The sequence below is a fragment of the Penicillium cataractarum genome (genome assembly GCF_028827025.1).
Source record: "Penicillium cataractarum strain IBT 29864 chromosome Unknown utg000004l, whole genome shotgun sequence".
NCBI classification, from domain to species: Eukaryota; Fungi; Ascomycota; class Eurotiomycetes; order Eurotiales; family Aspergillaceae; genus Penicillium; species Penicillium cataractarum.
The window spans coordinates 1,416,706-1,431,411 of record NW_026622740.1 but is presented as its reverse complement, the minus strand read 5'-3'; the positions used below and the strand labels follow the sequence as shown (position 1 = coordinate 1,431,411).

Genomic DNA, 14,706 nt, shown 5'->3' with positions numbered 1-14,706 from the left:
AGGCTTCAAGCGCTGTAAATATGCTTTTTTTAGTACTGGTGCAATGACTCTTCATTCAGTATCATGGAGTAAATAGCGAAGTCTGAGGCTATCGGTATCCCATCAATGGAATTCAATCTTAAAGATTTTTAGATTATTCCATGTGCTGTAGTGACTATTGGAATGCTGGCCACCGTCAGGAATGTGGAATCGTGATTTAGAGCGATTCGAGGTTTACGCAGAAACGGAGCATTCCTCGGCCTTGCAGCTGACGATATCGAAAACGTCATAGGGAAATATCCGAACAAAAATCAGCCTCAATGAATTGAAGGGGATTTGAAGGTTGAAGTCGTTGATCTTCTATCCTAGAACGACTTGTTGGACGTTCGACACTGTACAGGTTACCCTCGGGATATTTCCTCAATACTCAATCCTGTTTGCTATCACAAAATTCACGTGAACTTAGTAGGGCAGGGCACCGTTTTCTTGACACTGTTTTCTTGGTCTTGTGTCTTCTTACTGTTCTTGGAATATCAGCGTAGTCTGGATCCGGACGAATAATTCTTTTTCCTGATTCGTTATTATACAAACAAGCTATACATAGAAGATCACCCAGAGTGTGTTGCGTTCGGAAATTAACCCGACATCCCTCATCTGACCTCTGCCTACTCTTTCACGACTGAAGAAAACGTTTCGATCACTCAACCACATGTCTCTTCAATTTCAAGCGAGACGGAGAGATGGCGAGCAACAAACGAGCTGATAACTGGGTGGATGTGGGTATCGTCTATTTAGAAGTTCACGCAGAATATCTGGCTGATATGTTCCAGGGCCTTCGAGGCATCGCTGCCTTGACCGTCGTGACCTACCATCTATGCTCGTGCTTTGCAAATTGGCTGAACTCACCCGCTATCGAGGAAAACGGCTCGGTCTCTCTGTTCCAATATCCATTTCTTCGACTCATAGTTGGCGGTCGCATGGCTGTTGCGCTCTTCTTCCTGATTACTGGATACGTGAATTCTTTCAGCACGAGAAAACATATCCGTAATGGAGATGCTAGTTTTGCGCTACTGAACCTGTCCAAAAACACCTTTACTCGGACTGGCAGACTTGTTGCTCCAACAAATGCCGCCTTGCTTATGGGATGGGTAGTCTGCCAACTACATGGATATAGATTGGCAGCTTTAACAGACTCATTCTGGATTAGGGTGGGCGCAGTGCCACCAGGGCCTACATTTGGGAGTGCAGTGGGCGGCCTTCTTCAAAATCTAACTCTGTTCTGGCATGGCGGCGTGGGTATATACGACCACACGTATTGGACTATTCCGTTCTTTGTGAAGGGGTCAATGCTGGTTTACCTTACACTTTTGGGTACCACTCTCACTCAACCGCGCTATACGAAATTGATCATCGTCTTTCTGTATCTGTTTGCCTGGTCGGGTGGTCAAGGTGAGTGCAGTATCCACAGTGCCACGATCTTGAATATTTCTAACATCCAACAGCCCTTATGGAGTTGAATATATATGCAGGAATGCTCTTGGCCGAGCTGAACGCCGACTACGGCTCGCGAGCAACATCTGTGCTGTCAAGGCCCATCTCTGCGCTCATGATCTTCTTCGGACTATTTCTTGCCTCCTTTCCAGAGGAACATGCAGAGTGGATGCCGTGGAGTAATGCAGTTAACTCAGTTGCGCGCCTCCTCGTCCCTAGTGGCGGCGAAATCAACCGCTATGTGATATCCGTGGGAACCGCATTTATCGCCTTCGGGGCCTTCTTCTCTCGAGATGCCCGTCGCCTCCTTTCTCTACCGGTGATGAATTTCTTGGGTCGAATTTCGTTCCCAATTTATTTGATCCACAATACCCTAATTCGCACAATTCTCTCTTGGTTGATATACCGAGACTCGGCCATGAAAGAGGGATTTCATCCTGTGGACGACAAGGGTAATCCAAAATACCTAGAGCGAGGGGGCGTTTTCACCTTCGTCATCGTTATACCTATGTTTTATGCGATACTGATATATGCTTCCTATATGTGGACTATATACGTGGACCCTCCATGTGCAAGGGCTGTTTCTTGGCTCTCACGCAAGGCCTTTGGAGAGGACGACGGCACTGGATTGACAAAAGAAGAGATATGTAAGGGCACGTTGAAGACCTAGTCTACACACCTATTTCCCTCGTTTTATGAACGTTATACGCATTTCGTGTTACTACATTTTTAGAAAACCTCTTCCAGGTAGTGAAGTAGAGTTGTATAGGTAGTCAATGAACTTCATCTTCCTGTTTTAAACCCTAAATAAGCATCATCATAGATGCATGATGATCTCCCGGTGTCTCGCTGCTTCCGCTCTGTCAGTAACTATTGTAGTCATGTCCATGAATATGACCGTACATGGTATCCATTTTGTCCCCTCTCACCATTCGCCCAGGAACTCATCAGTCTGCGAACAAGAGCATCCTTTAATCGCAACTTGATCAGCCTTGACTATATTCGGTGAGATATCTAGTACTTATTGGAGAGTCTCACTTGATACTGGGTTGATTTTTGAACAAGAACTTCCTTTCCCCACGTTGGTGCGGCAGTAGTTATACTGCATACAAGTGCCAAACTGAGAAAGATGATTCTCATCCTCGCCTGTAACAAGCCTGGTGTCTGAACGTCGTGATCGATTTGTTGAGATCCTCTGGTATGAAACAGATTTTGATTATCAGACCTTCAGAAAATCAAGAGAAATTGACTTGTTCCTTCATTGACCTCCCGCCGAATCCGGTGGCTGCTTTGTTGTCGCGCTCTTGCGAAACGCATTAGGGTCATGCCTGAGACGGCGATCTTTTCCACATCCGGCCTCAGAAATCAGGCTTCATTTCGTCTCTTTGTGGATTGGATGATATCGGAAAAAATCGATCACTGATCAAAATAAGTGTCGTGTGTTGGTTCAGTGGAATTGACGCCGACAGTACGATCAAGGGAACAGTAAATCAGCTTTACAGTAATCTACAACAACAGTGAAGGGAGTTAAGACAGAAGAATAAAGGATAAGTCTTTCATTAACTAATATAGAAAACTCATCCTGATAGAAGTGATCCTGGCCTCCCGTATTCACGACACTATTTTTTGCCGAAAAACTCTTTTGTAGAACCCCAAACCCCACGTGCACCGGTCGCAATTGCGTGCCTTCCATCGTAAAGAGGGAATATGACCACTGCACCAAATGCACCGAATTGCCAAATGATTGCCACTGTAGTCCAGCCCGAGAAAAATGACTTTGTGAAGATGTAATTGCGATACAACGGAAGTGGCCAGGCGACAAACGTAACCAAAACAATGAGCACAAACATGATACACGCAATTTTAAGCCAACGGTAGAGCTCTTTCAAGGTTTGCTCATCGAAGGGGTGCTGAACATCATCAAGGTTGGACGTAGACCTTGAGGGCGATGTCTGAGTCTGCGCCGGAGTCTTCTCGCTTGGAGGCTGCTCGAGATCGCTTTTGCTAGTGAGCGCGGAATCAGGGCCCTCAGGTACTGCATTGATAGCTGCGGAAACACCCTTACGACCTCTTGATTTTTCGTCGTCGCTGCTTTCATTGAGAGTACTGACGTCGGAGTCGGCATGAAGCTGAGCTTCGTCCGCCAGTTCGATGCGCAGGAACTCGCGCCAATCAAATTTGTAAGGCTTGTAGAGCGACAATACGACGGAGTAGAGGGCAGGTGAGAAGAAGGACGCGATGGCTGCGTACAGCGCCGGGTATATACTCGAAGTGGTGCCGATATTGATGGCGCCATACATGGACTGTGCGGTTGCGAGCCAAACAGTAAGCCCAGTGAGGAATCCGAGAATCGGCGACACGATCGCGGCCAGGCGAGTTTGACGGGACCAAAACAAGGTGAGAATCAGCGGGATAATGCCGGGACAAGAAATGATGGGTCTTAAGTAACCGATCCAGGTCATGTTGGCACCTCCATAGTTCAAAGCAATTGAAATCCCGGTAATGAACACCCCGTGGATAACTACAGTTAGATGGCTCACTCGCACAAGTTGCTTATCAGTCACCTTGGGGTTGAGGTAGGTCTTGTAGAGATCATATGACAGAATACTGCTGACCGCAATCATGGACGAGGAGATAGTGCTCGTAAGGGCCATGAAAAGTAGAAAGAAGAATCCGATAATAGCCTTGTCTCCAAGGAGTGCCTTCAGAGTGTAAGGCATCACCATACCCATACTGACCTCTGTAGAAGTGAGTGGGCCGGGGTATGTTGGAAAGATGGGCGTATTATGAATCGCTCGAGCCGTCAAGCCAATGATGGTTCCAAGTCCCCATGGGATTCCAAAGACTGCGATAGCAGCGATGTTATAGCCCGGTACGGTAGCCCGGACCTCTGTCGCGAAAGACTTCTGCCAGAATGCGGTATCCTGATTTTTATGTTAGCTGCGAACTCATATTGACTCTCGAGCTCATCTCACCATAACAACCAGGGCCAAGTTTCCAAATTTCAAGATCAAGCCCCAGATGATTGCGCCCTTTGACTTGAATGTAAGGAGTGATCCCTCATAGTTTCCCGAGACATAATTATCGCTTGCTGTAGCCACAACCTTGTCATATAGGCCACCCAGGCCACCGACGGCAGAATTGGTCAAGACAGCAATCGTAAAGTAGATGATAAGAATCAGCGCAATGGCTGTGTGAAGGAAGTCTGTGAGGAACGTGGCCTTCAAGCCTCCCACTGCGGTATAGAGCACCACTGCATCTCGTTAGTGGTTGATTTATATGATCAGTGGCTATTTCAAGTCGTACCTCCAAGGGGAATAAGAATAGTAGCTGCAACAAAATGCATTCCAGAGACACCGTAAATCAGCTGTGATCCTGTCATGATCATCGAAGCGCAGCCAAAAACATTGTTGACAAGATTTAGCACGATGAAAACAAGATGGCCAATCTTTCCATATCTCATGCGGACAACTTCCAGAGAAGTATGCGCATATGGAACTCGAATTTTTGCCATGACCCCTAGTGCTGCCATCAATGCAATTTGAAAACACAGACCAGAGCCCCACCACTATTTGCATATTAGCTTCAACCAATACGTTGGTATTCATAATAACAAACATACCAGTGGAAGAGCCAGACCATAACGATAGCACATTGCCGCAGCCAATACTGTTTCATTTATCCACATCCATGAAGAGAACACCGCAGACGCCGTCAAACCAGTACCAACTGATCGATTAGCTACCATGAACATCTCGGACTTGCCAGAGTCCTCAGATAGATAGGCTTTCTGGACCTTCACGGCAATGAGAATCACGCCGCAAAAGACGACACTTAGGCCGACAAGGAGGCCATATGCCGATCCCTGGGATATCAAGGCCAATTTGGCCGTATCAATTGTATTGGTTGAGGCCGTGGACATCCTGACTGATTCATAGACCAGGCTGCTATGCGGGCGAAATTAATGATCAGTCGCGAGCCCATCATATTGAAAACTCTTATATATCGTCCAGGGTCTAGTCCAAATCCCGAGAAGGAACTGTGCAGCCCGGCTACTAGAGACTGCCATGTGTTGAACGTCTGTCACGTCGTACATAAACTCAATTGCGTTATGCCAAATGATGAAAGGCAATGATATGACTTGCTGGCCTAGACACGAGGCAGTTAGACGATAAGTAGAAAAGAAGTAGACCATGTCTCGACTTTCCAATAATATGCGAGCGTGGGGAGTAATTCTGTCAAGATTGCGTGCAATCACGACGCAATGGTGAGAAGTGGATATCGAATCACGAGCCAACTAAAAGCCACAGATCTACCCCACAACTGTACGAACAAGCATATCTTGTCGGCCGATAGAATTAAATACACATATTCGAAATCATAATCAGGAATAACGATATGAGACTGATGGCATTCAGTATGTCTGTCGTGGCAGCCTTGGCGACCGTGGAAGAGGAGTGTTATACCCGCGATGCCCGAGTCGGAAACAGGAACCTAACGGCCTGGAGACCGAGTCATTATTTTCTTGCGATTATCCACATCGGGAATATATCGACACAATATGGGCGACAATCCTGAAACAGCCAACAATGGGGAACAGCTTCCCGGGGCCAAGAAACAGATCATTCTGAATGCCTTTGTTATGAACACTCCTGGTCATCTGGCACCAGGGCTCTGGAAGCACCCCAGAAACAAGACCGATCAGTACAAGAAACTCTCCTTTTGGACAGACCTCGCTCAGTTGCTAGACAAGGCAAACTTCCATGCGATGTTCATAGCAGATACACTGGGCCCTTACGATGTGTACAAGGGCCCTGCCAATGTGGTTCCCGCGCTGGCTTCGGGTGCGCAATTTCCAGTGAACGATCCACTGTATCTCGTTCCGGCAATGGCAGCAGTGACAAAGAATTTGATATTCGGGGTAACTGCTAGCTTGACTTACGAAAAGCCCTATGCACTGGCTCGCCGACTCTCCACTGTTGACCATCTCAGCGAAGGTCGGGTCGCATGGAACATTGTCACATCTTATCTGGATAGTGCTGCACGAAACCATGGACTGAAAGACCAAATCCCCCATGATGAGCGATATGCAATCGCACATGAGTATATGGAAGTGGTTTACAAGCTTTGGGAAGGAAGCTTTCGAGATGATGCCGTGTTGGCCGACCACGAACTGGGCACATACATCGCAAGTGACGCTGTTCTCCCGATAAATCACAAGGGCAAATATTTCGAGGTTCCTGGTCCCCACTTCTGCGAACCATCGCCTCAACGAACACCATTTTTGTTCCAGGCTGGGGTCTCCGAAGCGGGCAACAGGTTTGGAGGCAAGCATGGAGAGGCCATCTTCATCGGCGGCCAGACCCCAGAGAATACCCGTGGGACTGTGGAGAATATTCGAAAGATCGCCCAGCAGGAAGGTCGTGATCCAAATCACTTGAAAATCATTGTAGGAATCAACGTGATAGTCGCGGCAACAGATGCAGAAGCCGAAGCGAAATGGAAGGAGTACTTGCAGTATGCTGATGCCGAGGGTGCACTGGCACTATTCGGTGGATGGACTGGTATCGACTTGTCGAGTTATTCGGACGACGAAGATTTCCGGTTCGTGGAGTCGTCGCGGGTACAATCCATCGTGCGGAGATGGTCTGCCACTGTTCCAGGCACAGATAACCTGCCATGGACGAAGAAACGCATCGTGGAGTACATCAGTGTTGGCGGGCTCCAGGCCAAGGTGGTCGGTAGTCCCACGACTGCCGCGGATGAATTAGAGCGATGGGTTGAGGTATCTGGTGTCGATGGGTTTAATCTCGCCCATATTGCGAACCCTGGCACATTCGAAGACATCATCGAGTTCCTGCTGCCTGAATTGCGGCGACGGGGTCGGTTCCGGTCAGGGGTGGAGCATGAAGGAGCGACTGCACGAGAAGTTTTTATTGGATCCCAAAGGTTGCCACAGGATCACCCAGGAAGTAAATATAAGTGGAAAGCAGGGGAAACGGTTCCTGAATATTTGCGGGGAGATGGGCTGAACGATGGGGATGACAGGCCTTCGCAGTAGATATCTCAATGTCCAAGGATTATGGAGACATCACTGAATCAATAACTGGGTGGGAAGGACGTGAGGTGTTATCATTTACTTCAAGTTGAAATCAGCAACTGATCCTGCCCGGTTGTCTAGTGGGTTAACCCCTAGGCACCCGTAGCCACTTCGGTGGGTTCGGCGGTCGTAACTGCGAGGAAGCTTCTGTGGAGCAGGTGCGGCCCCCGGCGGGTGAGGTTTTTTATATCGAACTACTATATAGTATTTCGCCGTTTTAAACTTATTTTTATTATATTTTATCTATATCAAATTAATTACTACGTTTCATAGAATAGATTAATTTTTTTTTAAATTATTTTAAGGGTAGTCTGGTGGTTATATTGTGTGTTGATTATTCGGCGCAGCATCGATGTGAAGTCGCGGGCTGTACATGGAGCATCGTCATCAAGTATATAGGGAGCAAGAGGTCTCGGGTTCGATTCATGGAGATGGCAAATCTTTTCAAGACTGGCTCGCAGTACACCGAGGACTAGGTTAGTCTTTAAGATAGGGCAATCTTCTATGTCCCCATTTACATATTCATTGTAGCTCTCATACGTTTCTTGAGATTGAAATTCGTGAGCGGCTATTTGCGAAGATAAACGGTTCGTTCGTATTCTTGATCTACGGTCACTGCGTCATATCTCTCGTCGCAGTTCGCTGATGCAGCCTACCCAGCCATGACTGTGCAGTCCATCTCCGTATCCTCTTTCCAAACAAGATGAAGACAATAACCATCAAATTATTCACCAGGAGAACTCCTCCAAAGATCCCCGAGATTACCACAGCATACCCCCTAGTCAAGATCCAATCCAAAAGATAAGAACCCATCCCAAACGAGATTGCCTGTTTGCCCAAATTCATGGCAATCAACATCTCCGAGGTGTTGGCATAATAGGAGTCGACAGCATAGGCCAACGTGAACGTAAAGTAAAAGTACGATGCAAATTGGTCCATGGCCACTCCGGCAAAGAATCCCACCCAATGAAGATTGCGTTGAGCAGTGAAGCCATACACAATCAAGCCAGCTGGGGCTAGAAGAAGGGCTGGGAATAGTGCTGGGAGACGCATCTCGGACTCGCGGATCCCGTTGTTCCGCTTTGTACGGTACGCGGCCAGTCGATCGGAGGTGGAAGAGAATGGAAGGGCAAGCAAGTACCCGACAAAGCTGGCGACAGCAATGAGGCCGGAGTTCGTCTATAATAGGTTAGTTTTGTATGACTTGGAATAGTTTCAAAATGTATTACCTCGCTCCAGTTGTAAGGTGGCTCCGTGATCTTGAGAGGAAACGTGTAATTGAATGCCAGGGCACCTAAACCAATGTAAAGTCCTAAATGAAAATATTAGCAAAGGACTTGACTTCTTTTCTTTTCCTTGGGTATCTCATACCATAGCTTGCAATGACCCAAAATACGGCTGGCACTAGGAAGTAAGTGAACGAGCGGAGAATTGTCATGAAAAACTCGGCCTCCGGATCAATCGTCCCCCAGGGTTTGAGCGTTACCCAAAAGCTCTTTCGCGGAGGCAGAGATATAGACGACACATTTTCCAACTGAACATGGTCTTCCAATTTCTCGTCGGCATTGTGTGCTGCCGAGGATTCATTCGCAGGGCTTGGCGTTGGCGATTGCTCCTTGCGGTGATAGGTAGACTCCTCAACAAAGAAGAAAGCCATGACGAAGAGGGCACCCGCAAAGGCCGCTTCCACGTAGAAGAAGAGTCGCCACGAATAACCTCCTGCAAGCATGTAGCCAGCATAAAGTGGACCAGTTGACCCGAGGCAAAGACAAACTGTCTCTCTTTCAGCTCTTGCAATTCTATGATATCAACAGGAAAACTCACTGGTGTAGTACCCAATTTTCTTTCCTCGTTCATGAAGGAAGAAAATGTCATTCACGAGCTGCACGGGCAAACTCTCGCAAACACCGCTGTTGAAAGTCAGCCAATAGATCCAATTGTGGAGAAATTGCGAACTAACCTGCCAAATCCGTGAAACACTCGAGCAACCATCAATCCTGTGTAGCTTGTTGATCGGGAAGCGCCAATCAATCCAGCCAAGAACTGCCAGGTCATTAGCATGCTAAACGGAAGTTGGAAGTGCTTATACATACTGTCATCATAGACAACAACGCCACCGGGCGCCGACCAATTTTCAGGTACAGAGGCACGAGGATCAACGACCCTAGAGGGAGTATGTCAGAAGTCTGTGAGATCAACCCCAGGGTCCTAGGAATCCGGCCTACCAAAGCCAAAGGCAAGGTTGGGATAAGATATCAGTCCAGAGGCTTCTGCTTCAGATATCCCAAATTCCTTGCTATAGAGTCCAATGTAGACCGAGGGGCCGGTAAGGGAGCTATTTCCGAGAAACGAGTAGATGGCAACGATGACTAGGATGACGTTCTTCTTCCAGGTTGGCCACTAATGAGAGAGAAAGATATCAGTACATAAGAACCGCCGAGTTCTGATTTGAACCATACTTACCTGCAGTGGATCGTTCGGATCTTCGGCTGGGACAGGATATAAGGCCTGTCCATATGCCGTGTCGTCACCCTCGGCAGCACTGAGGTCAACGGTGCCAGGAATCTCACCCTCGTGGGCATGGCTAGATTCACGGTATTAGATGGACTCCATACAACTTTTGTAATTCAACAAGGTACCTGTGCACAAGATGTGGCCTTTTAGCCGCTATTGCCTCCTTCGGCATGATGGAGTGCAAGTGTGTCGCTCGGCTTTAAGAAATCACAATCTTCGGGAGGCGAGTAGCAGAAATTGAGGTGTCAAATATCCCAAGAAACCTGACTCAATTGCTGGATTTCAAGAATGTTTAGGCGAGGTTAGCCCCCTTAAGAGCTCTGCTTGCTTTGCATCCCACTCGTCTGCCCAGAGATGGGGCAGGGATCGACCATTCTCTGTGTTCCCCGCATTGCCTCCACATTTCCCCGGATTCTGTCCAATGTTATGGGCGACATGCGTAGCTCTCGGTACTTGCTCAGGTCGATGATGGGGCAGGCCCCACACGATCAAACTGGGGCTATTTCTTAGCAGAATGGGAAAAGACAAGAAGAAGAAGGAAGAGGGCTAAATCATAGCAAACTTTGAACAATCAGTGGATCATCGATTTAATACGTCCGCAAGGAAATTTGTAATGGGGAAGGTGAATAGGTAGCTTTATCGAATCAGGAATATAGTGACAAACCCCATCGTAAGCAGGGGCAACCAGAAAAGAGGACAAGACCAAACATGCAAGACCCGATTTAAGTGAACACGTCAGTGGCATACCGCGATTTCGTCCTCAACTGATCAAAGAATCGCTCGGCAGCAGTATCCTCATCCAATTCAGCATCCGGGCCCAATTCCGTACCAGTCTCCTTTGCCTCACGAATCTTCTCCCTTCGGCGCTCCAGATACATTGTCTTGGAAGCGTCCCGTACCGCGTTACCCACACCAGTGCTGCCACAAACATAGATGTTCGCCCCCTTCTCAAACAAATCAACCAGCTCCTCACGGTCCTCAAGCATGAGATCTTGGACATGCTTGCCCTCAGAGCCGTCAGCTGGACGGCTGAATGCCCAGCGAACATCAACAGCGCCCTGTGCTGCCCACTCAACCAGCTCGTCGGAATGAATATCATCCTTACCCTCCGCGCGACAGCCGATATACAGCACAGCCTTGGCGGGCTTGTCGCTTTCCGGGACATTAGCGGCGTCGATGGAGCTGCGACGTCCACGAATTCTTTCCGCGCGATCCATCACAAAGCCCCGGAAGGGAGCGAGACCGCTACCGGCACAAGCCATGATCATTGGCGTTTGGAGGTCGACTGGGGGCTTGAATCCAGAGTTCGAAGGGCGGACGGTAATATGAGCTCGCTCGCCGGGTTGGAGCTCGGAAAGGTAGTTCGAGGCGACTCCGAGATACTCTTCGGGGATTTCGCTGCCTGGCTCGGAAATCCCTGAAAGAGCAGGAGCGTTGAGGACAGAGAAGGTGATTGAACATTCTGAGGGGTCAGAAAGGGGGGATGAGGAGATGGAATACTGGCGAACACGCATAGGTGGGAGCATCGCTAAGAAATCGCCAATCGAGAGCTTAATTGACGGGTAACGCATCAGGATGTCCAGAGGGCTGATGCGTTTCTGCACAATCTCGGCTGTGAATCGACTGGGGCTTGAAGCGATGTATTGGAGCTCCGCCTGAACCTCGGCGTCTTCAATGGCTGCGTCGGCCAAGACTTTCACGTCGCGTTTAGATGCTGGCTGGGAAAGCTCGACGTATGTCGACAGGAGCTCAAAGGCTGAGATTGGCGTGTCCAGGGGAATCGACGGCGGGGCCGATCCAGACGAGGACTTTTGAACACGCAATATAGCATCCCATGGCAGGTCGAAGCGACGAATGGCCCGGCGAACGACAGTGCTTGGGTTCACGGGCAGAACCGCGAGATAGTCGCCGCACTGGTAGGTCATGTCTGAGGGCAACTTGAATCGAAGAAGTCGCTTGGCAGGCACTCCAGGCTTGGTCAAGAGCTTGTTCTCTACCACAAATCCTTCTTCCAACTGGAGGCCCAGAGTAGATGCGCGGACACCTGAGCTCACTTCGACTTGCAGCGAGGATTTGGACTTGACGGTCTGTTCGGAACCACCACCAAATTTGGCCACGATAGCTGGCCAGAACGCTGTCTCGCCCCAGCCATCGAAGTCGGTGAACATATCTGAATTGGCTGCATCTGCCAGGCCAATGTCACAGAGACGGTTTCCGCCATTTTCGCGAACGAGTTCATTCACTGCCTTGGGGATGCGGTGGAACGTGGATGCCCAGTCGTCTAAGAGATTAAGGAGATTAGTTGAGCTGCAGGGCAAGAATCAGTTTAATCTGGAGCACTTACGGTGACCACACCCAAATACTGCATAATTCACACCCGTCAGGCTATCACCCTTTAGCTCGCTAAGCCATTCAAAGAAATGAGCCGCATTGTCTGGTGGTTGGCCCTCATATGATGCGCTGATGAAGACGACCGGGTCCTCCTTTGGAATGTTCTGCAAGGCCGAGTCCAGCGAGCTAGTCTGCGCAGCAAATCCATATCCAATGGCATCATCCGCCAATCTCCGCGCAAACGCCTCACAAGTACCGGTATTACTTCCGTAGAAAATGTGCATAGGCTTCATTTTACCATTGGTAGGGGCAGCCTTGGGCTTTCTCTCCCGTTCCGCAACACCCGAATCCTTGTGCACACCGGTAGAATCACTCAGGGCCAAGCCGAGCTTAGTAGGGTCAAGGCCCTCGCGAAGGGATGCTTTGATCTGGAAGTCCTTTGGCTTGATGGTGAGCGTTTGCTTGATACGAAGATCGTAGCTGGGGTTGTCCATCTGGAAATTGAAGTTTTGAAGCAGCATTGCAACGACAAGAAGTGCCTCCTGCCAAGCGAATGGACGACCAATGCATCCACGCATGCCGTTGCCAAATGGCTTCCAGGCATTCTTTGGTAGCTTCTCAAAGTGTTCGTCCAGCATTCTCTCCGGGCGGAACTCGTCGGCGTCGGGGCCGTACACCTTTGGATCGCGTTGCATCTTACCCAGCAAAAGAACGATAGGTTCATCCTTGTGCAAGACGTATTTGCCAGCGCCGAGGGTGACGGGCTCTTCCTTGTTCTTCTCTGGGTGGGCATGAACTGCAATCATAGGGGCTGTTGGCTTCAGGCGTAGTGTCTCGCGCATCACGGCTGTGATGTACGGCAACTTGGACATGTCTTCCACTGTAATCTTGCGTCTTCCAATGACACGGTCGACCTCTTCTTGGGCCTTCTTGTATGCATGCGGGGTTTTGAGCAGGTAGTAAAAGAGGAACGAAAGCATGCCGGAGGTCGTCTCATGACCTATTTCATGATCAGTATAAAGGTATCAACAATTGATTTCAGATATGACCATACCAGCAATCAAGAAAGTGATCATATTATCCACGATCGATTCGTCTGTCATACCCTTGCCCGTCTGGGAGTCACGGCCCAGAATCAACGCATTGAGCAGATCCTTCTTGTCTTCGGGGTTGTTCTTTCGCGCATCTACTAGCTCCTGGGACAGATTCCGCAGATAAGCCACGTCATTCCAGTACTTGCTGTTCTCACTCGTGGGCAAGTTGTTCAAAAGAGCCGGTCGACGAGCCCGATTAGCTGAACCTCCAAGCAATCCCACCATCGCCTCAACGAAAGGATGCATGTCGTCATGATAGAAAGAGTTAAAGCGGGTACCCATCGAACACAGAGCAATGGTGTCAAGCGTTAGGCGTGTGAAGTCATCAGTCACTGTGATGGGCATCTTCGGGCCTTGTCGCGCCCATTTCATCGCTAATTGAGTCGCAATATCGTACATATCTAGTGCGCATTAGTGTCAAGACCACTATGCAAAAGGATCCCCACTTATTCTTACCATCGAACATGCCGCGAATCATCAACGGGCCAAATGCAGGGACAAGGATGCGATGCGCGATCGCCCAATTCTCCTCGCCGGGGTAGTTGGCCGTGAAAAGACCATCGTGCGTGCCGTTGCGAATTTCCTTCAGACCTTGAGTGACGATCTTGCCGAACCGCTCTTCATTGCAAACCTCGTCGACCAGCTCATGCGAGCTGATGAAGACGCGGGGGCTGCCAAGGGTGGTGAGACGAAAGATCTCGCCTGGAGAATAGTTAGTGGATGATTATGTTTGCTGGTAACATTGTGAACCTCACCATAATTATCAGCTAGCAAGTCAATGCTGTTCAATGGGACTTCGGGCTCGATGTCATAGATATTTCCCAGAATGGGGACACCCCTAGGCCCCGGAATGGGAATTTCCTTGGTTACACTCATCTTCGAGGCCTTTGACGAGGAATATCAAGGCCAATTGTAAAGATACAAGTACCAGGTCTTGAATAGAGAAGAAAGGATGAGCGACGATCCAAGTGTTAAATCAGGTAGATGGCGGGGTTGGGAGTCGTCAATTCCGATCGCTCGTCCAGGCAAGTGATTCGTCGATGAAGCTGCGGGGAATGTTTGATTTTACGAGTTTCGTGGTTGGCCGATGCCTTTTTAGAACTGAGCTGGGTCTCTTGGTTGAATAAACGACAAAACACGAAGCTTTTGAACTCTTGATCGCCATTCCACTAATTGCCATTGTGTTCATATATCATA

General features: G+C 48.9%; 5 protein-coding genes across 5 annotated transcripts; 2 read left to right on the top strand and 3 right to left on the bottom strand.

Annotated features, from left to right (window-relative positions):
* Positions 1–719: 719 nt before the first annotated feature.
* Positions 720–2,140, top strand: N7496_005064 (acyltransferase family protein; the record flags this gene model as incomplete). Its single annotated transcript, XM_056697993.1, has 3 exons — positions 720–755; positions 810–1,428; positions 1,482–2,140. 3 exons carry the CDS (start codon positions 720–722, stop codon positions 2,138–2,140), a joined length of 1,314 nt encoding a protein of 437 aa, XP_056556518.1.
* A 949-nt stretch (positions 2,141–3,089) lies between these two features.
* On the bottom strand, positions 3,090–5,392 carry N7496_005063 (sodium:solute symporter family protein; the record flags this gene model as incomplete). Its single annotated transcript, XM_056697992.1, has 4 exons — positions 3,090–4,394; positions 4,446–4,723; positions 4,777–5,038; positions 5,093–5,392. The coding sequence occupies 4 exons, from the start codon at positions 5,390–5,392 to the stop codon at positions 3,090–3,092; spliced, it is 2,145 nt and encodes a 714-aa protein (XP_056556517.1).
* Positions 5,393–6,031: 639 nt separating this feature from the next.
* N7496_005062 (LLM class flavin-dependent oxidoreductase) lies at positions 6,032–7,531 on the top strand (the record flags this gene model as incomplete). Its single annotated transcript, XM_056697991.1, has 1 exon — positions 6,032–7,531. The coding sequence occupies one exon, from the start codon at positions 6,032–6,034 to the stop codon at positions 7,529–7,531; it is 1,500 nt and encodes a 499-aa protein (XP_056556516.1).
* A 651-nt stretch (positions 7,532–8,182) lies between these two features.
* N7496_005061 (MFS transporter) lies at positions 8,183–10,256 on the bottom strand (the record flags this gene model as incomplete). Its single annotated transcript, XM_056697990.1, has 9 exons — positions 8,183–8,749; positions 8,800–8,882; positions 8,942–9,289; positions 9,395–9,480; positions 9,531–9,613; positions 9,664–9,734; positions 9,796–9,970; positions 10,034–10,154; positions 10,210–10,256. The coding sequence occupies 9 exons, from the start codon at positions 10,254–10,256 to the stop codon at positions 8,183–8,185; spliced, it is 1,581 nt and encodes a 526-aa protein (XP_056556515.1).
* Positions 10,257–10,806: 550 nt separating this feature from the next.
* On the bottom strand, positions 10,807–14,385 carry N7496_005060 (bifunctional cytochrome P450/NADPH--P450 reductase; the record flags this gene model as incomplete). The annotated part of the gene is made up of 5 exons (XM_056697989.1): positions 10,807–12,365; positions 12,429–13,415; positions 13,470–13,910; positions 13,966–14,211; positions 14,265–14,385. The coding sequence occupies 5 exons, from the start codon at positions 14,383–14,385 to the stop codon at positions 10,807–10,809; spliced, it is 3,354 nt and encodes a 1,117-aa protein (XP_056556514.1).
* Between the last annotated feature and the right edge of the window lie 321 nt (positions 14,386–14,706).